The 24,073-nt window shown below is 40.9% G+C and overlaps 1 protein-coding gene across 4 annotated transcripts in view; it reads right to left on the reverse strand.

The window, feature by feature from the left end:
- Positions 1-24,073, reverse strand: part of ccser1 (coiled-coil serine-rich protein 1) — a 128,918-nt gene that overhangs the window by 81,728 nt on the left and 23,117 nt on the right. For all 4 annotated transcript variants that reach the window (XM_082553599.1, XM_082553600.1, XM_082553597.1 and 1 more), the window contains exons 5-6: positions 23,453-23,543; positions 20,840-20,945 (exon numbers count right to left, since the gene is read on the reverse strand). In XM_082553599.1, the coding sequence (XP_082409725.1) occupies positions 20,840-20,945; positions 23,453-23,543 (197 nt within the window). The remainder of the gene's footprint in view (positions 1-20,839; positions 20,946-23,452; positions 23,544-24,073) is intronic.

Raw genomic sequence — 24,073 nt, forward strand, 5'->3', positions numbered from 1 at the left:
TAAACCAAAAAAAAAGTGACAGTCAGAACCGACTGTCACAATACACAGCAGCTACCCCACAGGATCCACCGAGGACTCGATTTTAATGACAAGTCATTTCTACAATAATTCTTTTTAGAGAAGGTTTTAAATCAACAACGTGAGGCGATAACAAACTACCACACAAAACAAAAGGTCCACCTTATCATCCTGTATAATGAAGTCAGGGGGACACTTCACTACCAAGAGATTTGTGGACGTCCACAAGAAAGTTTGAATGTTACGTGCAGCAGAGCTGACCGTAGGTAGATGCTGTTAAAAGTCCCAGTTTAAGGCTGGACTATTAACTATTAGCCTCCGAAAGAGGCAATGTTGTGATGGCACAGGATTGGATTCAAACACACACAAACAACAGGGGGGAGTTCAACCAAAGCCTTCTTGTAATTATCTGTCCCATTTGGAAACACACTCCATTAAACAGTAAACAGGTCTTTGTACCAGCATGTCTTTGGTCTCTGGTGCGTGGCCTCTATTCCTTGTCTCACCTGAAAGTCACAGCATTTAGGAAAAAAGGAGACAGATTTTTGGAAGGGATTCTTACAAAGAGCCAGACCTGCTTGGAGCATCTTTCTTTACCTTCCTAAAGCTCAATCCATGCACCTCGGGCTCTTATATTAACATAGTCATTAATTGCTTGGAGTCTGCTTTACTCCTTTTGCCAGTTTGCCACATTTCCCTGCTCGAGATGTCAGACTTCTCTATAGTCCACCAGACATGAAAACAGTCTCCGAACAAAGATCAAGACGTTTTTATTCTATTTTGTGGCCGTGTGTGAAAAGCATCGGGAAAACAAAGCACATCAGTTTACTTTATGATAGCTCTGCACAAACATGACGGTAATTGAATGTCTGTGGGGCTACTGATGTGGTTTGTAATTCAAATACTTTTTTATTGAGTGGTAGAAAAAAAAGATATATTTTCTAAACAGACATTTTAATTCCCCGGCATTCTCATTTTGGGATTAGCACTTACCTGAGGTTAACAATTTACTTTTCAGACAACAGCAATTACACAAGCAATTAACCACAAAACACACTGGAACACTAACTGCATTCATGGGCATAACTTTGTAACCTAAAGGGTTACATGATCCGTAGATAAACATGATCCGTGGATAAACCTTTTGTTCTGTTTATGCACTTCTTTGCCTTTTAAAATGCAAGCCATCATCAATCCACTGGCAAACAGTCACAAACGTCTCTGATCAATAAAAATGTGGCGCTGACTCTGACTTGGACATTTCGCCAAGTCTTCACTCTTAAAAGTTCCTATTAACACGACTACACAGAGCTAGATTGTTTGCAAAATAGACTTAAACTATTTCAACTATTAAACTAGAGTTGACGTATTTCACACAGAGAAATAACACCGGAAAGCAACTAGAATAATCAAACTTGTTTCAATAAAGTAAATTCCTGCATTAACATTTCTCTGCCAGGTTGTGATATTTTGACAGAAGTGCATAAAGGGGGATTGTGTATCTCACCTTCTTTATGACATTTTCAAAAGGTGAGCCGAGAAATACCACCCTCTTGTCTGAAAACCACACAGACAACCTCAGAGTTCACAGTCTGCATAACAAGAAAAGAAGAGGGATGGAAGACAGTGGAAAGGCAGACATGGTAGCAGAAACAAGAAGCTCTTAATCATCAAGAGCCCATGTTCACTTTCACAGATTTAGAGGGAGGTTCTAAAAGAAAATCACCAAATAAAGAGCAGCCATGAGCATTAAGTCAGCCAGAAAAATCTACTTTTTTTTATTCTCTTTTCTTTCTAAAATAAAAAACATCACAAAAATATCGAACAACATAAGCCATTCTGAACACAGCTCGGTGAAAAGGTCAGGCTGAATCGCACCCTCGTACTTTCTTCTCTGACTGTTCAACATCCCACCCCTCTTTTGCCTTTCTTCCCCCTCCTCTATATCTGTCTAACCCCACATTGTCGTGCTTTTTCTATTCTTCAAACCTTCGTCACTCTCTCCAGGCTCCCACCTCTGTTACTTCTCTTTTGTTCCCCTGCCCTTCCCTTTCCCACCCCCGCCATACCCCTCACCTGAGTCTGCGTCTTCCATCTCTACAGCTCTGCCCTTGCCTCTTCATCTTTTTCACGTATTCCTCTGACAACCACTACACTAAACTGATGCAGTATCAAAGCCTAGGTGTCCCCCTGGGGATACTGCTGAGTACCTCATACAAATGTCGAGGAGGCCTGCTGTCTTTTGAGGACAGGTGAGCGCTGTCTGTCAACTAGTCAGATGAGATTTTTTTCCCCCCTCTTTCTTAAACTGAATTATTTGCAGCTTTTTGTTCCTGCCTGGCATCTCTGAAAAGAGTGAACTTTCTCCATTTATTTCTGGCTCCACTCTGCTATTCAGGTAGGATGAACAGGGGGTAAATAAACAACAAATGATCAATCGTGCAGTCTCTGATGTGTCTCTGATGTGTCAAATGGCACAGTGCGGTTCCAAAACAACATTTTTGAGGGGGGGGGGGGGGGGGGGGGGGGGGGTGTCTTCACAAGGACGTTTTCTTTATGGTTCTCTGCATCTGCACCTTACTCCATGCCTGATAATCTTGCCCTTTCTCTAGCTTTCACCAGGGTTTCAGGTTTGGATTTTTCTTTTGGTGTAGCTCAAACAGAGTGACAGGAAAATGAGTAGGAGTAGGGTTCAAAGAACACTTGAATCACCCATAACAACAATCACACATCAGGTGCAGGTATGCACAGTTTTACTCTTTCAGGGGACTAGAAGTTGCTGCTTGAACTGAGCAGCTGAGGGCTGTAAACACGTTTCATTGTGGACACTTTTTAAACACTTTTTAAAAAAATGTGCATATCTTTCAGTGCATGTCTACACTCTTTGTAATGCTGACAGGTCCAAAAACATTAATATATATACTTTAGGAAAGTTTTTGATATAATTAGTAGACATCAGGAGTTATACAAACATTTTATCTCCAAAAAGCTTTGTAAATGCAATGTTTGATGTACAGGGTGGGCAATTTATATGGATACACCGTAATAAAATGGGAATGGTTGGTGATATTAAAGTCCTGTTTGTGGCACATTAGTATATGTGAGGGGGCAAACTCCTCAAGATGGGTGGTGACCATGGTGGCCATTTAGAAGTCGGCCATCTTGGATACAACTTTTGTTTTTTCAATAGGAAGAGGGCCATGTGACACATCAAACTTATTGGTAATGTCACAAGAAAAACAATGGTGTGCTTGGTTTCAACGTAACTTTATTCTTTCATGAGTTATTTACAAGTTTCTCTTTGTTCACAGCCATTGACATGTCGAAGAGGTTAACACGTGAGGAGCGGATCGAAATTGTGTTGATATCTGGTGAACGCAGTAACCGGGTCATTGCAGCAGATTTCAATGCAAGACACCCTACGAGACCACCCATCTCCCATGCTACAGTTAGCAAACTGCTTGCTAAGTTTCGTAAAACTGGTTCAGTGTTGGATTTGCCAAAATGTGGACGCAAGAAAACTGTCACTAATGAAGAAACATCAGTGGCTGTCCTAGCTTCATTCAGCAAGAGCCCACAGCGTAGCACTCGCCGCATGTCACTGGAGAGTGGCATTAGTCGAACATCCCTTCGGCGGATATTAGCTACTCACAAATGGCACCCTTACAAACTCCAGCTACTGCAGCATCTCAACGAGGATGACCCAGATCGGCGCACAGAATTTGCAGAATGGGCAAAACAAAAATTGGAACAGGACCCTCAGTTCACGCAGAAGATTTTGTTCAGTGATGAGGCAAACTTTTATGTGAATGGTGAAGTTAACAAACAAAACCGCTATTGGTCTGACACTAACCCACATTGGATGGATCCCTCCAAGACTGTTGGAACAATAAAAGTGATGGTTTGGTGTGGTATATGGGGTACAACGATAGTGGGTCCATTCTTCAGCAATGGAAACCTCAAGGCCACTGAATATTTGAAATTGCTACATGATGATGTGTTTCCCTCTTTATGCACTGAAGCTGGACCGTTCCCTGAGTTTTTCCAGCAAGATGGTGCACCACCACATTATGGGTGCCAAGTCCGAGCATTCCTAGATGAACAGTTTCCTGGAAAGTGGATTGGTCGTCGTGGGCCACTTGAATGGCGCCCAAGGTCTCCCGATCTGACCCCCTTAGACTTTTATCTTTGGGGTCATCTGAAGGCAATTGTCTATGGTGTGAAGATACGAGATGTGCAGCACCTGAAACTACGGATACTGGATGCCTGTGCTGGCATTTCTCCTGCGGTGTTGCTATCAGTGTGTGAAGAGTGGGAGAAGAGGGTTGCATTGACAATCCAACACAATGGGCAGCACATTGAACACATTTTATAAGTGGTCAGAAACTTGTAAATAACTCATGAAAGAATAAAGTTACGTTGAAACCAAGCACACCATTGTTTTTCTTGTGACATTACCAATAAGTTTGATGTGTCACATGGCCCTCTTCCTTTTGAAAAAACAAAAGTTGTATCCAAGAAGCCTGGAGAACGATTCCTGAACACCACTTGAAAAGTAGAAGTAGTTTTTGCCTTACAAACTGTATGCCTATGTGTTTTTGCACAGCTTCCATTAAGTCTTTGCACCTATTTCCCATTTTCCTAGCAAAATATGACGAAATAAGTGGAAGCTCAAGACTTTTGTACGGCACTGTATGTGGGAACGCAGATGAATAAGCATGTCAGAATGCATACTTTTGCTGCAGTTAAACTGCAGTTACAGGCCAGACAAAGTCATTTCCAGCTAAGCATGAGTCTCACCTGCAGGTAATTACTGCACGCGCACACACACACACAGACACGTTCACGAGCAAGCGCAGGGCACAGTTGAAGACAAGTCTGTTCAGTGATGATAGATGTTACACAGGCAGGGAGGCCGTTCCTCTACTCAGGGTCATCTGTCTTTTCACTGTCATGAGCTGATAGCCCGACACTCTCACTCTATTTCCCTTTTTTATAACTCTCTCTCTCTCTTTCACACACACACACACACACACACACACACACACACACACACACACACACACACGCACACACGCGCAAACACACACCGCCCCTCTGAACAGCTTATATGTATGTGAGTGCAGAGAATGGGACCGTGTGATAGCAGTCAATTAGAAGATTACCCAAGTGGACCAAGTTCTAATTTGAATTGATAAAGATGTAGTATTACACCAGCTAGTGGTAGACAATGGCACTGCATCGTCAAATAGGGCATGTAAATGGGAAGATGATTACAAACAAATATATGGATTAAAGCACAATTAAATGTTTCCAAAGAGATTTTCCCTCTACTGTCTTTTCGGAGTAATTAAACAGAAAAGGAAAACACTGGTAGAGTATGAGTATGCCCCCCCCTCCTTTGCATTATGCTCTTGTTTTCTTTGTGCCTTCTGTTAAGTCATTTCTCCTCCTTTCTCTCCTCACTTTCATTCCTTTATAATCCATATCCTCCCCCCTCGCTCACCTCCTCTCTTTCTCCTTTGTTTTTTTCTCCTCCCTCTCACTTACTCCTCTCCATCCTTCTGACATTCCCCTCTGCTCTAAGAAGCCATTTCTCAACAGCAGCGTTAGAAGTGATCCATTTCACCGACCCGAAAAAAGCCAATTATCTGCGTTTTTATGACTTTCATTATTTTAGCACTCACACGGGGTTTTATGACTGGGTTGTTGACTACCAGCATCTTGTACATACCTGCACACACACACACACACACGTTATCCACATCCACACATGCAGCAAACAATACACGCACACAGGCGAGGAGAGACCTGAGAAGCATGTATATGAAGATTTAGATGTCTGTGTTTACACGGTGTTCGGTTTGTGTGTCAAGTGACGAATAATGACTCCCGGTCAAATAAATCACGTGGGATTCAAGTACATCATCTTGAGCAGCCGTGAGAAGCGGTGGGCTGTACCCTTGTCAATCAGCAATATATAGAGACGGCATTGTCTCAGGAATAATAATAGTAAAGGACACTTCAGCGCTGAGATACGGCGAGAAAGCCAGTCAGTCCCCACTGCCAACTTTTCCATCATTAAATTTTTACTGACGACAAAGAACATGTTTATGGGAACAATCCAATATATATGAGTGTCTACGGCTGCGTGTGTGTATGTGTGTGTGTGTGTGTACTGCAGCCATCTGTGCTTGTGTCATGTGTGCTTGCTTGTCTGCACATGTGAAGTACAACTGTATACCACAGCTAAAAGAGAGTGATCACCATCATTTGTCACTGCTTTCCACCTGACAGACACTGTGTACTCATCTGCATTCAGCACCTGAGGCTACGGATGTTTAATGCTACCATTAAACTCATCTCCGACATAAAGTGCATCTGTGACTAAAGAGTGAGCGCAAGCCAGGCTCCAGGCAGTGAATCTAATGGTGAATTCAACTCTTCAGACACAGAAAGGGGGAGAATATAAAACTAATGTAATATGGCAGGGGTAACTTTCTGATTAACCCAACTGTCCTTTCTGCTTCCCTTTGCACTCTGCACTCTGAATGTGTGCTTCGTTTGCAAGAAATCCGTGCTTTTGCTTGACTCTTGCTTGTTTCACTCCCCCTGACTTCTCTAACCTCGATCTATTGCTGTCTGCCACTGCCCACTCACCGCTTCCTTGGCATCTGTGAGGTTAATCCATAAAAGGATGGGAACCACCACATTAGCTCTTTGTGGATGGTGGTGGTGGGGGAACCTTTGGGGAGTTATCAGAACATACTTGCACTAATTACTATCACAACTTATTGTTGCTCATAGAGATCTATTTAATATCGGTCCCATGTGTCGCATTACATTTTTCATTTTCCGTGAATATTGTCATGCCAAGTTGCCAAATCTTACCCTGTATAAAAGCCTCCAAGCAATATTCCATTAAAGTGGAACAGTTTCAATTTTTAGCACAGAAACCCTGCTGCGAGTCCACTACCAAAACGTATTGCCCAAGGGGAATCCGAGACATTTCTCTCTCTCTCTCTTGAACTTATGTTGTTATGCAAGCATGAAGGGATTTCTTCTATGATTCACGTTTTAAAGTAACTCTGTCAGGTTGCAATTTTTAGCGAGAATCGCATAAAAATGCCCGAGTGCCACAGGTGACAGCTGATCACAAAAGCAACCACTGGTTGACTAAGCCCGATTTTTATTTTATCTTTTTTTTTTTTTAAACTCCAGCCAACAAATCCATGTTTAAAATGCAAATTCTGCACCCAAAGGGAGTTTTTATTTAGAGGACACATTAATGCTTATCCAGTCTGTTCATTACTTAAGGACATGATAATTTTTGCATTATTTATTCTAAATCCCTGATAATAAAGGACCAGAATTTCAATGACCTTATAACCGTGTTGCCACTGCACAGCCTGATTATCTTCTGCTGATCCCGCAGTCATAAAAAAAAAAACAAAAGCATCGAATTTCAGATAAGATTTTGACCAGAAATGTAATAAGTGCAAATTAATGTGATCTTAGCTGCCAATGTGTGACTCAAAGCTCATATTAATAAGACAATAAGACACGGAGGAGCAAGCTTGTGTTGTAAATTCCCAGTATAACACATGTTGTTTGAGACAAACACAAGTGATATTTTATGACAGAGAGTAACAGCGTCACAAGAAATGTAAATGTTGCCTCTCTCCTTTTCATCTAAATTTCCTCTTGTCACTGTCAAACTGCCCACTTTCCTTTCAGAAAGCCATATATTGTTTAAGATGAGTCACAGTTTTGATTTGTTGTGATTTTTGCGGTGGCACTGTTGTCATCGCAATGACAAAATAATAGCACCTAAGAACAAGTTTCCATACTGACTCATGCAAAGGAAACATTTAAATGACAATTATTGTGCCTGCATGTTTATTGCAACAATCTCTGCACTTAGATCAGATTCACGTCGACTGCCCACACTTCCCATATTCTTGTTGACATCATTTCTAAATAAATGTTTCTCAGCATTCCCCTCATCGATCCCTCATTTTAGGCCTAATCTTATCGAGACTGCCGACATAAACATATTTCTTCGTCTGTAATCACCTGCAAAAGCTCTGATCCTTATTAAATAAGAAAACATATATAAAAAGGTACCACAGATAATCCTCTCCGATCAAGAACATTAAAAAGCACATATGGCCATCATCCTCATTTCTTTAAAAGCCGTTGTCATGGCAGTAGTGAAATAAGACTATGAGGTGCCTAATAAGATATTATGCACACAGAAAGCGACAATTTTGCTTTGATTTTGCACTCTTCGTGTAATTTTGTGGAGACTTACGCAAGTTGACAACAGAGTCTGCAAGTATTAAATCTGTTTGTTTGAAACATGATTTACCCATGCTGGGAAAACGGCGAAGACATCACCAATTAACACGTAATATCTACTGTTTTATCAAGAGTTCCACACTGAAATTGTATTTTGGATACACAATCTGCCCAAGTGCTTATGTATAGCATCTTCAGTTTTCCTAATGTGGTCAAGTGTGTTAAGATTTTCATTTTGGTCGCTGAATATGAACAATGGCACTTGGGCTTTATATCTTTTTCAGACTCTGGTGCTTTCATAGTGACCAACACTGTGTTTCTGTCTGATTTGACTGTATATCTGCAACACTGTGTGACAAAATTATCACGCACCTAAGTTAAAGATATTTACAGTTTTGTGTTTTTTAATTTTATTACGTTTTTTTATGAGGGATAAAAGTTCGAAGCCAGACGCTGGAAGACAAATGAGTCTCCAAATAGTTCAATATTTGGATAAAACATTAACCTTTAGAGAGAGTGAACAGTCACTGCATCCAGCTGTTGTTTAACATTATGCACTCCACACTGTATATAAATGCCACTTGTTTTGCACATATTCAACTCTGTATATTTTATATATTTTATTATTATTATTATTATTATTATTATTATTTATTTATTTATTTTTTTAATTTTTTTTTTTTTAACTATTTAATTTGTAAAAATGTGCATACACACACACACCACACACACACACACACGTAGGAAAATATTTAGTATACACATCCAGAAATGCATACACTATTATATATTGTACATATATTTATTAGTTTCAGGTTGGCCATTCTTGTATTTTGCTCGTTTGTGTTGTTGTGTTTGCACATCTCTGTTGCTTGTGGGGCTCGCACACAAGAATTTCACTCGCATGTGCTGTGCCAGTGTGCCTGCACATGTGATGTGACAATAAAAGTGATTTGATTTTTGATTTGATTTGATTTTTGTTTGACATAGTTACAGCACTCCCACTGAACCTCTTTTTTTCACCTTTCTGCACCAAGCCAAGCTACCACTTTTTTGAGCCCAGCCTAAATATAATATATGGCAAGCTGAGTTCAGATAATCTCAGCTTGCCAAAAAACAAGCACTTGGCAGTAATGGGAAAAAGGTTTTTGTAGGACTCTCTGCAGTCCTGTGAAAATATCAGTAATCCCCATGATTCAATAGCTTGTAAAGCCACCTTCAGCAGCAATACCTTGAAGTACTTTAGTTTATTTTATCAGTCTTTCACATCATTGTGGAGAAATGTTGGCCCTCTCTTCTTCACAGTGTTGCTTCTGCTCTTTGAGGTTTGCAGGCGTTTCTTTTTGCACACCTCTCTCAAGATCCTGCCCAAGCATTTAATCAGGTTGAGGTTCTTTTCTTTATTTTTCAGCAATTCTATTGTAGATTTACTAGCATGCTTGCCCCAATGTTCCACTGAAAGACCCAATATAGGCCAAGCCTTAGCTATCAGACAAATGGCCTTGCACTTGACTATACAACACTCTCCTCCTCAATAGAGAGGCGTCTCAGAGATTGCAAGGTGCCCAGATCCTGAGATTGCCCAAGCCCAAACTCCTCCACCACCGTGTTTGATGGTATGTATAATGGATTGGATTTATATAGCGCTTTTCAAGGCACCCAAAGCGCTTTATAATGCCACTATTCATTCACTCTCGCATTCACACACTGGTGGAGGCAAGCTAAGGTTGTAGCCACAGTTGCCCTGGGGCAGACTGACAGAAGCGAGGCTGCCATATCGCGCCATCGGCCCCTCTGGCCAACACCAGTAGGCGGTAGGGTAAAGTGTCTTGCCCAAGGACACAACGACCAGGACAGAGAGCCCGGGGATCGAACCGGCGACCTTCCGGTTACAGATACGCTTCCCAACCCCCTGAGCCACGGTCGCCCCATGTATGGATGAGGTAGTCTGAGCTGATATGCGGTGTTTTCTCCAAACATGGTGCGGTCCTTTAAGGCCACACACATTGGACTCCTCTTTCTAAATCAAATTCTCCAGAAGTCTGTTGGTTTGTTAAGATGCAAATTTGCCAACATAAGCTGTGCTGCCATGTTCCTTGACTAGACTCGACTTGCTCAGTTTTTCTCTAATTGGACTTTCATCAACTTTAACATTTAACATGCTAACTTAAGCCTGTAGAGTCTGACTCATGGCTTCTTTGCAGTTGCTTTTTTGCTGTGATTAGCTGTGATGTCCACTCCTGGAAAGATTGCAGCATTTTGTTAGCACACCTAAATGCTGATGATCATTTAACAAGCGCAATTTACTCTCTTGATTCTTACCAAAGCAACATGGGTTGACTTAGTTTCATAACCTCTCTCCAGTCCTTGGATAGCAACCTTTGACTAAAACATTCACTAATACCCATTGTAAAGAGTCCTTTCCTTACCTGGATGATTGCATCAAGCATCAAGACTCGTGTAAAGAGGTTTTCTATTTCAAACTCTAGTTTTTTTTTTGTTTCTTTTTTTTTGGGGGGGGGGGGGGGGGGGGGGGTATCCTTCTTAAAGCGAGGTGCACCAGACAGCTACAAAGACCAAACATCAAGAAGAACAAATACAACAGTAACATATTCTCATGGGAAATATTCAGCATTCACAAAACATTTTTTATCACTGACAACAGCAGAAGGAATGTGTTTGAAAAAGCAACAAAACGGGGCGGGAAATATCTTCTTGGAAACAGTCTCTAATCTCATCCTGTTGTATTAAAATAGATTTAACATTTGCATATACTATACTGTGGTCAGCAACAAATTGAGACAAGATAAAGAGAGCCAAAGACAAAAGTGCATTGCTATATTTATGATAAAAAAAAGTCTTAAAATGCTGGAAACGGCGGCACTAATGCCATGTGTCTTACAATCTGTTGCCGTACGATTTACAGTGAACACCACTTCAGCACTCCCTTTTATTTCTGGAACACACTAGTTGATTAAGAAAAAGGTTATTGGAAGCACAGGGATGTCTTATTTATTGCCAATCTACTGTTTTTCTTTGCGTTACAAATCAGGACAACAAGTTCCCGCTCGAAGCAAGTGGGATAAAAATGAAAGCCAATACTAATTAGTCTCCTCATGCTGAACATTTAATAAACCCTATAGGGTGATGTGAATTACAAGCTAAACAACAATTGACAAAAGAAATGCACATGCCAACACATGCACACTATAACGCTTTTAACAAGTTTAGAGTTTTAAAAATTAAAAGCTGTCAAGGCATGTAGCCAAAGCTTCTCCACTGAAAAACAACAGATAAAAACAAGATAAAAGACCGAGTCTTGTCGCTGCTTGTTGGATTAACAAATTCTGCATCGTTATACACCAGGAACTGAAAAAAAAAGGGGGGGGGGGGGGGTCTACTTTGTGTTCCCTTCAACTCCCACTGTATGCTGTGTTTCTCTGTGTCTGAAAATCATGTTGCAGGGAATTTCGTCTGTCCTCAGCTCCACTCCTTAAACTGGATTCTTTATGCTTGTCTATTTTTATGAATGTGCATGCGCTTAAATGTTTGTGAGTATGTGACTTACGGTAGAAGGAGATGCGTGTGCTACTTTTGCAGACTATATTAAGTCTGGAGGGATTCGATTACAACATGGTCGATATACTTTGTGAGTCGTATTAACATTAAATAAATGTGTTCCTTCCTGTTTTTGTGCATATGCGAGAAAATTCTATAAAATTACAGATTACAGGCCTCCGTTTGAGACTACAGGATATATACAGGAGAGTATATCGCTATGTAGCATTCCAACCAAATGTGAGAGAATTGGTTTTTCTCTGAATTACAAGACACTTTCTCAACACTTGGTCTTTCTGCTCAGCAGTATCTTAATACCCAGCTGCCTCAATGAAGACAGCTATGAGTAGGCTGTCTTTTCTACCGCCATCTCACTGCTGCCATTTACACAGCATTCAGTTCACGAGCAGACCCAGCTAACTCCTTTCTCAACACATTCAACCAGAGCAAAAAAGATTTTTAACCTCTATATACGAATAAGGGTCAACAGGGTGAATTGGGACCTGCGCGCGAATGTTGACATTTTTCTGATGCGCCTCATTATGCCGCCGCAAGAGCATGTGAGTGTAATACCTACACGTTTAATCTTCAATTGAGAAGCGGAGATATGGGAATTGAGACTTTTGTGATCGTCCGCTGCATACTGACAGATAAGGACACCTCTGTGTTTGCGTGTCCTCTGCTCAGATTGCCCGTCTTCCACATAGCAATCAACAGCAATGAAAACAGAGAAAGGGGAAAATGAAGAGAAGAATGGCAGGGGAACACTCAACAGGCAGGCTGCAGTTACCATAGAAACAGGCAAGCTTTATCCCAACTGTCAAAATTTAATTTCCTCTGCATCTTTTTGTATAAGAGACGGGAGCAGTTCACGTCTTAAAAGAAAACAGACAATAAAGATACATCACAAATGGAACCAAAAGTCTCTGAGGGACATTTGGTATTGTCATGCTACTGGCAAAAAAAAGAATGCACTGAAGAGATCTGTCTTATTTTGTTTTAGATTTCAAGGCAAATGTAAACATGATAGAAGTTCAAAGACATAATATCACACTGACCCAAACCTATTATACTCCAAGGGAGGTCTTCTGGTGCACTGCGAGGCAAGGACAAAGTCACTCGGGCGGAAATGTCTAGAGCCGAGGCACCTGGGTATTAATCGATTAGTCAAATATTTTTGTTAAGCCAGAATGTAAGCCATGTGCAGGTTTAAGCTGTGGAAATGGGGGGGATTATTCTGCTTTTCTTGATTTTCTGTGACAGTAGAGCTATCTTTTTGTTTGGAGTTGTTGTTGTTTGGTGTGGCAAATTTGTTCAGAAAACTGGATGAATCTATAATGAATTTAACCGATTTCAGAGCTGGAAATCTATCTAAAGTTGCATCTCTAAACTTTGTATTGTACTCTCCCTCATTCTCATCAATAACTAAAAACAACAATAAATACTGTATTCTACGTTGCTGAAAGCTGCTACGCAAGGTATACATATAGGGTGATATTGGATGCTGTGACACTGACTGATGTGTCAGCCCCCCCACCCCACTCTCTCTGTCTCTAAACACCTATGCAGCTGCAAAGAATGGAAATAGATTTTGAGCACCTGGCTGTTCGCTGACATGGCTTTGTTACTGCGATATTAATGTGTACAAAGTCATAAACATAGACAATTAAAACCCTGCCATCAAAATCATTCAACTGCCATACATCAAAGAGGTTGGAGCTGTGCCTGCACGCCTGTGTGTGCGAGTGTGTGTTTGTGTGTGCGTGCATGCAGCAGATGTTCTGTGCAGCCTGTCAGACAGCCAGCAGTATCCTGCAGCTGATACTCTCTCTGGACAGCCTGACTGACTGACAGGTGTGTGTGTGCATGATCCTGTGTTACTCATACTGTGGGGACATAAATCTGTTTACACAGTCATATTCTGGGGACCGGCTGTGGCTACAGGGGACAAAAAAACAAAGTAAAAATGGAAATTCAGTTTTATTACAAAGCCTTGATTTTAGATTAAGTTAGGTTTAGAGTCATGGAGGGTTAGGTAAGTTACAGCTGTGGTTAACATTCCAATAAGTCTTCAATGTAAGTTGGTGTAATGTCCTCTGAAGTGATGGAAACACAAATGCGTGCGTGCATGTGTGTGCGTGCGTGTGTTGTGTGTGAACAGAAAGGAGCTTGCTTTGCCTCCAGCAAATCAATGTCCCCTCGAGGGAATGTGGAACCTGAGACAAAGAGCAAAAGCAACTCCAAGAGAAAGAAAGACGGTGTGTGAGAGAGAGAGAGAGAGAGGAAGCCCTGGGCAAACAGATTTTGCTCTCTTCCCCTAGTTCCAATCTCAGGTTCTTCACTCGCAGACTTAAACATTTGGGTGAAAATATTTTGTTGGAAGAAATCAGCGAGGATGGTGAACTCAAACTGTAGGAAATTAACACCTGCCAGCAGCCTACATCCTGGTCAGGCTAAGAATCATACACCTGGTTTCATTATCTAACCAGCTCCGGTGTTTCCGAAGCCAAAACAGTATGTTAAAACTGTGACACTAGCACCTGATTTCCTGCATTTTAAAATGATGCTTTCTGAAATGAAACAGAATCTAAATTTACTCTGAATCCAAAACAAGTCGAGTCCACAAGCCTGCAGTTTCCTCTAGTCTTTTTTAGTGTTTACTGAAGCTGTTCTGCTTCTCTGCACTTCAGCTAAAAGAACTGCTCCTTTGCTGTGGAGAAGTTACCTCAAAACACACTTCTCTCTAATCCCACTATATCATATCACTGTCTGGCTGTCAGGAGCACACTCACTGTTAAATTGTGTAATGTGTCTACAGTTTTGGAGGCTTAAGTCATTCTGGAGTAAAAGGTTCAAGACTTCAGCGCGGACTGTCGAGTTGTTATAAAGGTTGGCATATAAGCCATTACTCAGACGCAACATGACTTGAATGTAAAATTACTGCATACACTTTTAGCCACGATAGCAGCATGACTCCTAGGATGGAAATGTCAGTCTGATGGTCAATTAGTCTACCACCTTGGTCCAAAATAAAATATGTATCTCAGCAAGTCCTGGATGGATCGTCTTGACATTTGGCACACATATTCACGCCCCGCTGCACCCACACCTCCACCCAGGATGAATAAACACTTTGAGGTGTACCAACATATTCCCTATCACCAGATAAAATGTTTATTTTCCCACAACTAACCACTTCTAACAGACTTGCATTTAGAGTTAATTTAAACATAAAAAAGTAAATCAAGATGAGAACATGGTATATGAACCATTATTGTAACAGCTGCTACACATCGCTGTGTTAACATGGTGATGTTAGGCCCCAGTCACATAGCGGAGAGACCAGACGGCAACAATCCGAAAATCACTGGTTGCAAAAATAAAAATATATATTCTCCATCCAGCTATGAGTGATTGCTGGATGTTACTGGAAGCTGCTGGTAAGAAATTGGTCATAAAGAGGTAAATGGTGCTTCTTGCGCTTTCTTTAGCAACTAGCACCTTGCCCCAGTCACCTATAGTTTGCACGAAAGGCATCAATTTGTCTGCAAACTACAATGGCCCTGAAAGGTCAAAGGACTGCAACTTAAGGAAATGCCAGCAAATAGACAAATGCTCCAAAAACACACAAAGCAACAGAAGTTGACTAAATAAACAGAAATTGTTTCTGGAAACACAAAAATGTTTGGAAACGACAGAAATCTAAATGTTTTAAGAGCACTAAGATAGACTTAAAAGAAGCAGAGCGTTCATCAGTGTTGCAAGGGAACCAAATCTGTAAGTAATGTGTGCCTTAATCACATGATTCAGATACATGTTTGCTATTAGCTGTTTACTGTTAGCTTTTGTGATGCTTTTCTCTAATTCCAGACCATATCACCTCACTGTAAAGCAATGACTATAGAAACCATGGACGACGCGACAGCTTTTCGAAAATGAAGCCAAAACGTCTCTATCGCCCCCTGTTGTCTAGCTGCAGTATAGGTCATAAACCCCGCCTCCTCCATGTTAGCGGATGGGACGGGGATCAGACTAGAATAAATTAACAATTTTTTCCCAAAGATTCTTTCTTTTGTTATCAATAGTTCTCACCACGCTGATTTATGTCCACGGAGATGTTAAATTGCGATGTAATGTCATCACAACAGCTTTGACTGGCAGCTGCAGTCACGGAGAAACTTGCGTATCTCTGTTCGGGAATAGCAGATAGAGCGTAGGCTCTGAGAGGAGGGCCAGCGTTTACGTTACGAAAACACGATCGACTGTTTTAGCCTGACAGCCTGAGGTGTTCTTCAGTAAACTGGACTACCGACAGAAGGACCCGAGGCCCCGCTGCACTTTTTCGGTAAGTTAAACGTGTTTGTAAGCTAATCCGTAACTACCGTCCTTAGCTCGGTCCTGAGACCTAGCTAGCTAAGATGAGCACTTAGCTGTCGGGGAAACTTGTTTTCGTTCGTTAGCTAACCCGTGCAGGTGAATGAATTTACCCTGACTAAAGAAATCAAGAGAAACGCTCCGGGCTGCTCAGTCACTAATTATCGTTACTGTACTTTTATTACAAGAGTTATACTGTAAAAGCAACAGGTTGTACACTACTTCAGCTCCTGTGCGGAGCTGATTATTAAATATGTGCAAACAACAGCATGTTTTCTGTCTCTTGCCACATCTTTAAAGACTGTAACACCATTTTTTAAAAAAGCTTGTACTTCAGTAACTCCTCATTAATCAGTAACTGTGGATTAAACTGTAGAACTGAAAAAAATGTAAGAGAAGAGCTTCAGATCCTGAGTGTGTGGGACAGAGAAGGATCAGCTTTATTTCAGACTTGAGAGAAACTTTATATTTCAGTTTGTTATGGTTCTGTTCTCTTTGTGATTACAGGAGCTGCCCTCAGATTCAGACCTCAGCACCACCCAGTGACAGCAGACAGATCATCCAACATGTTCACATGTCAACTGCAAAATTAACTGATGAAAACAGTACAAAGGTTAAAGTACCACATGTGCTGTCAGTGAAGGCTGCAGCTGTTTATTGATAAAGTTAAAGACAAAAAGTCAAAAGGATTCATCACCAGCAGTGCCAGTATATATCAGCATTAACAGGACCTCAGTTTGGTGTTTTACAAAGCTGCTCATCTCAGACCTGTACAGCTTCCGTTTTAAATACTTTATGTACTCAGCTGCATGAAGAGCACATTTGATTTTCTCTGACACAATTAAATAAAACCTGATGAAGGTCAAAGGTCGCCACTTGGATGTTTAACTGCAAACTTGTCATCTGGAATTCTTTCAGTTTTTTGCAGATAGTGTGTCATTTACCATAAAGTGATACAGAGTTATTCATACCAGAGTAACCAGAGAGGATCATATATTTTTAAATATATAACTTTCTACAGGACTGTAGCCTCTGTGGAGTGTGCAGCTGATCTCATCACTGTCTAAAAATTGAAACAAAACCTAAGCAGTGCTGAATCCTTCAATAATACAGACTATTAAAGTAACAGGTGTGTAGCATCGCTAACTAGCTTTACACCTCCACCTCAAGTCACTACTGCGCAGACTCTGGCTCCAACAATGCAAGATGGCAGCCTCCACAAGCTGGATATTTTGGCTTCATTTTTGCACAATGGGTGGAGGCGCTGTCGCATCGTCCATGTTTTCTACAGTCATTGCTGTAAAGAGTGCAACACAAACAGAAAACTGAGAATATTCACCTTCAAAGCTGAACCTTTAGAAATGGCGATGTGCGATTGTGGCTCAAGAGTTGGCAGGGCATCTTGTAATCGGAAGGTTGCCGGTTCGAGCCCCGGCTCGGACAGTCTCTGTTGTTGCGTACTTGGGCAAGACACTTCACCCGTTGCCTAGTGGTGGTCAGAGGGCCCGGTGGCGCTAGTGTCCGGCAGCCTCGCCTCTGTCAGTGCGACCCAGGGTGGCTGTGGCTACAATGTAGCTTACCATCACGTGTGTGAATGGGTGGATGACTGAACGTGTTAAGCGCTATACAAATACAGGCCATTTACCATTTTAAAGTTTCACTACGGCGTGGAGATTAAATGGTGAATGTCTGCTGATAAGTTGGCATCTTCCATGCATTGTGTCAACTAAATTGGCAACCAGTCTGGTGAAACACATTTTCCCTTACAACTGTTAGTTACCCAGGGTTCACGGATTGATCTCTAGGCTTGTGTGACTGAGACCTTACATTTTTAGCTAAAAGCACCAGCGTATTCATCTATTCATGCTTTGGTTCATTCATCTGCTTTCTCTGCTAAAGGGATCCTGTCAAAACACCAAGTCATGTCACTGTTTTGATCAAGAGGGATCGAACCAGTTCCTCAAGTTTTGACATTTCCAGGCTAAACATCGCTGGCTCAGTTCAGACAAGCTCAATCAAGCCAAAGAAGGTTTCAGCAGAATGTTATTTTTGCCATGACCTTGTACACAGAAGGCAATAATGTAAATATTTTTGAGCGTGTCTCTATGTGTGCGTCTGATATGAAAGCTCCTCCACTGCTTTTCAATGATAAGTGAGACTTCACTATAAATGAAACAACCAATGAGTCTGACAAAAACCTTGGATGATTTGAAAAGGTTGACTCCCGACTTGCATGATTCACTGACACTGTCTAGACACAGAATGTCTCTCTATTCATTGAAACTTTCAAAGAGAAGCGTTAGAAGCGTGATAAAAAAAAAAAGAGGCCCCGGTTAAGTCCAGTGACTCAATGGTATAGTATAAATCTCTACTTTAAAACCACTCACACAAGTTGATCTGCACTGTCTCCACAAACAGAAGATCAGAGCTAGTTTATTCAAGGAAAAACACATTTAGACAGACACAATTACTCTGTGGGTTCCAGCAGAGATAAATTCAACTAGTGAGTGGAGAAAGCAATACTGAAAGGTAAAGCAATAATCATCTTTATCTAGCCAATGGTGCTACAACCCCTTTATTACTCAGTTGGCTCCATAAAACCCAAATAAGCCCCATCTGAAAAGCTGCACTGTGTGTGTTTGTGCTTGTGTATCTTTATGCAGACAAATGGCTTTGCATGCAGGTTTGTGTGCGTCCAGTAAGACTTGTCCTGGTTCTGGGCAAAAAGAAGCAACAAGTGGGCAAATCTAATCTGATTTTGAACTGTCCTTGGCAGTGGAGCACATGTGTAAACAGAAACTCTTAAGTGTTTTGTTTCAGTCGCTGGCTACAAAGGGACAGAGGAGAGGAGGACAGCTTGCATATTTATTCAATCAGAATTAATTTATTTATATTCCTTCTTGCTGTCTCATCTCTAAGAGAGGAAAAGATATAAAACATGTTTGCATGCATTTACACAGAACATTCAACATCAGCAAGTCCCAGAATAGACAGTAACCGCCCAGCTTTCTCGCTCTCTTCTAACATGGATTTTATAAGGTAAAATGAAAAAAACACACACACACACTGTGCATGGCGACATTTTTTATGTGATTCTGGTTCTATTATCCCAGTCCGATATAGTCCTGGTTTAAAAAACATCCAAGTGAGACTGGGATTTCATTAACAGACATGTTAACAGAAAGTGAGAAAGAGAATTTTGACAAGTTCTCTAAGGTGCTGGGAACACCCTACCTTCCAAATACCTTTAAAAAACTGTGTGCAAGTTCACCTCCAATAACTTGACTCACTCACTGATGATTTGGGCATATTTTTACTTTTGTGTACTGCACTTACAGGTCGTTGCAAAACAGTAACACTGTGGTATTATTTTTTATTTCAAAAGTGTCCTCACCTTACTTCAGCGTGCATTGTTCAGGGTAATAATACACTCACTGGCCACTTCATTGGTTACACCTTGCCATCCCTTTGTTGGACACCCTTTTGCCTTCAGAACTGCCTTAATTCTTCATGGCACAGATTCAACAAGGTAATAGAAACACTCCTCAGATATTTTGGTCCATTATTTGGAATGAGTTGACTGTGGAGGCCGTTTGAGTCTGATGAATCCATTGTTAAAGGAACAAGAGTTTGAAATGATGTAATCTTTGTTATGTTACTTAAAGTACCCATCAGAAGATAGCTACACTGTGGTCATAAAGGGACATGGTCAGCAAGGAACGCTTTGGAGTTTAAATGGTGCTCAACTGGTACAACGGGGCCCCAACATCATTACATCATCACCATCAGCCTAAATCGTTGATAGTGAGCAGGATGGATTCATGTTTTCATGTTGTTTACACCAAATTTTGAACCTAGCATCCAATTAGCAGCAGAACTCAAGACTCTTTAGACCAGGCAACACTGGTTGGATCTTCTATTGTCCAATTTTGTTGAGCGTGTGTACAATGTAGCCTCAGCTTCCTGTTCTTAGCTGACTGATCTTCTGCCACTGCAGCCCATGTGCTTCAGGGCTGTGCACTCAGAGATGCTCTTCTGCACACTTTGGTTGACACACGTGATTGTTTAACTTACTGTTGACTTGCTATCAACTTGAAGCAGTCTGGCCTTTCTCCTCTGGCATCAGCAAGTCATTTTCACCCAGAAAACTCCCATTCATTGGATATTTTGTCTTTGTTGGACCATTTTCTGTAAATCTCAGATATGGTCAAATCTAAGTTGTTGAAATACTCAGACCAGCCCAACAACCATGTCACATTCAAAGTCACCTTTCTTCCCCATTCTGATGCTGTTTTTGAACTTCCAACAGGTCTGGATGCCTACATGCTTAAGTATATTGAGTTGCTGCCATGTGATTGACTAATTAGATATTTCTGTTAACGAGTAAAAGAATGGGTATACCTAATAAAGTGGCCCATGTGTTTTAAAAACTAGCTGCTGTTTTCCCTTTTTTTTAAGAAGCCAAACAACTCTGCTCTTTATAAAATTACACTAAATGGACTTAAGAATTTTTAAGACAGTCCCTATAAACATATGTATAACACAAAGCACAGAAAAGCACTACAATAAAAACACACGTATTTATTACCTCTGAATATTTTCTTTTCCCAAAACGCGATCTCCAGATGGGTCCAAAGGTGAGGGCAGCAGGTTCAGACAGGAAGCTAGAGACTGGCTGGAGTCTTCTCTGGACACTGTGCACACAACCAAACAGACATGTAATGAATTGAAGTTGTTTTCTCTAACCCCAGGTGACAATCTGACTGACAACATATGTTAGCCTAAGAAGAATTCACAGCTCTCTGTTTAAATATTCTTTTGAGATGAATTAGAGCTATAAAACTTGGATCAAAGAGGTTATTAAAATTCAGTAGTGATCCGTTGGGATCATCATACCATCAGTTGTTGTTTTTTGTGTTTCTTTACAATTATGCCTAAATATTCAATGGCACATTTAACAGGCCAATATAAAAGACAGTGAAATAAAAGTTGGATATAAAGCCAAGATTTGGTATTTCTTTATGTCTTTGCAAAGGTCTCTGTCTCTCACACTGTCCCTGTGTGATTCCACAGGGCATGAGTCACCATAGGAGTGAGAACGCAGAGCCCTGTGGGCCATAAATTGCTGTGAAACTGCTTGCTTTTTAATAACGGCTTCAACAAGCCACCTGAGAGAGGTCAAAATGAGGAGTACCGATGAGTGCGTGGGCGTAAGGGATTGTGAGATGGGTGTGCATCAAATTGTGTACGTATACATCATATACATCTTTATATGAACCTGTGCATGGATCTGCGCGTGTCTGTATTGTGTATTCTGCGTGAATGTCTGTTACGGTGTGTTTAAATGAGTTCCTGTAATTTGAGTTTGTGGAAGAACCTTACTCTTCTAATGCCAGCACAGAGTCTTAGTCCCTTGACTTTATGAGAACAATTCATCAAACCTTTAATTTCATGCTACAGTCTGCAAACCATTAGGTCTAATGACTAAGCATGCACGCTTGTGTGCTAGTGTGTATATTAATGATGGTGCCTCCCTTAGCTCTGCATCAGCCAGTGCCTGTAGAGATCTTTCCAGTGTGTGTGTGTGTGTGTGTGTGTGTGTGTGTGTGTGTGTGTTTTGACTGGCTGTGTGAGTGAACCACCCAGCCTCCCAATGCTCTTCAAACCCCATAAGCATAGGAAATTCTGTTTATTAGCGCTGAAGCTTCCATTGTATTCTTTACTTCTCAGTGCTGCTGAGCATTTTACTTTATTTGACTGCAACTGCAATATTCTAGGAGCCCATCTGGGACTTAAATATGGCCTAGAAATAGATGAATCCAACCTCACATTAACATATAATTTCACCGATAGATCTGTTGATAAGAGACAAAGCTAGTCGAGCTGACATAAACGCACCCCGTCGCTGCATTGTTGTAGTCCCTGTGTCTGAGCAACATGAAGCACAGAAATGGAGTATGATCACAAGCTCATGTTTACCTCGTTGAGTCATTTTCTTCGTGTGTTGCACTCTACCACACATCAACTATGTATATCTGTCTGGTTTGACGCATATTAATACGAACTAAACCTTTGCAAGCACAGGTCAGAAATATAATCAGTACAGACAGTAACTGCAAGAGCTTTCGATTTTGCTCAGTTATGTCTGCGCAAAAAAACAGCACTGCTGGTTAAAAGCTAACGATTTCACTGTAACATTGACTCATAACAGAAAAATCCCATTTTTAAGACATGGATGCAATAAAAGCCAATACATGAGCACACACAGAGTTTCTCTTAACAGATTTGTATGTTTGGTGGTTACACTGCACTTTTTCAGCGCAATACTATTCTTATGTGTTGTATGAGAGGAAGCTGGGGTTCAGGGTGTTTGGCACTCCTATGCTCTACCGTGGCAGGGCACGAGCAACGATTTTCCTCCGACAGACACTTTTCAACTGTGACGCATGTCAGGAGAAGTGTGATGGAAATGCCAGAACAACAAAGGAGATGAATTGGTGTAAATGAGGCAGCCGCATCAAAGTCCCAGCACGTGTTGAAAGAAGCAGGGAGAACACTGGTTTCATGCTTTAAGGTGATGAGGGAGAAGTGTACTAATAAAGGAAAAAGAGAGGCAAAGATTGAAGCAAAACCAGACAGGGGAGCGACTGTGACACCAGAGAGGAAGGTGAGAGAGGAGATATTCCCTTTAATTAAAAGAGATACAGATATAAAGGACATGAGTAATGTAACCTACAAACATGAGTCTGGGGGGTCAGAACTGTCCTCAAAGAGGGTCCAATCTGGCCCCCCAGACTGGATGGATTACCAAAGTGTAAAAGTCGCAATGAAGTCTTTTGTCATTGTAGTAAATGGGAGTGCAAATCATGAATCATAAAGAGTAAAAGAACTTGTTTAATTCCAAAAGATATCTCAGGGTTTTAACTTATGATGCAATTGTTCATCATCCAGTCACATGTCCATTAACTCCCCTACACAGAGTTCTTCTAGAAACAAGTCCCGCTGCATAGGAGGCATCTTGAAAAGCTATTTTGAAGTATTATCTAAATGAACTTTGCATGTACAGAATCATCAGTGAAATCTGCTAAGAACTGGTTAAAAAGATTAAAAATGGTTGCAGAATTCTCTCACCGATTTCCTACAATGTCACCGCAAAATATGCAAATGTTTATTATGGCGGAAACAGCAGAAAAAACGTTACCATGTCGGTGTCGCTGATCATCGGAGAGATCCAGATCTAACATGAGGTCGTCTTCATCCAGCTCCGAGGAACCCAGGTTGTTCAGAACATCCTGATGAGAAAGAGCAAAAACACAAACATGAAACAAACTCCGAAAAGGTGAGCGATAAAGCAACGACTAATTATTATCCTCACAATAACATAATACACGCTGGTGGTTTTTTTCCTGCTTTTGTAAAATGAACAAAAATAAAAGAGAATTTTTTGCCTGATGTTCTTATGATAGATCGTTTTAATACAATTTCAGCGAGGTAGTCATTAATCAAAAAGGTTCCGAAAACAAACGCTGAAACGCAGAATACTAATTACTATGTGACAACTTTACAAAAAATTATGAAACGATTCTCATCAAAGTAATCCAGGTGGGTCAGAACAATCAGAAGAAGAATCACTTAGCTGAAGAAATTAAACGTTATAAATATTAGAAATGATAATAATGCAGTTCTTTTTAATAGTGCACTGTATTTCTTCCCCCATTCTGCTTGCATTTAATAAGATATTTAGTTCTTCATCATTACATCCAAACTATCGAGAACAAATTGCTCTTCTTGTTATGCAGGGACGATTAATAAAGGGTTTAGT

The sequence above is a fragment of the Aulonocara stuartgranti genome (assembly GCF_965226115.1).
Source record: "Aulonocara stuartgranti genome assembly, chromosome: 12".
Taxonomy (NCBI): domain Eukaryota; kingdom Metazoa; phylum Chordata; class Actinopteri; order Cichliformes; family Cichlidae; genus Aulonocara; species Aulonocara stuartgranti.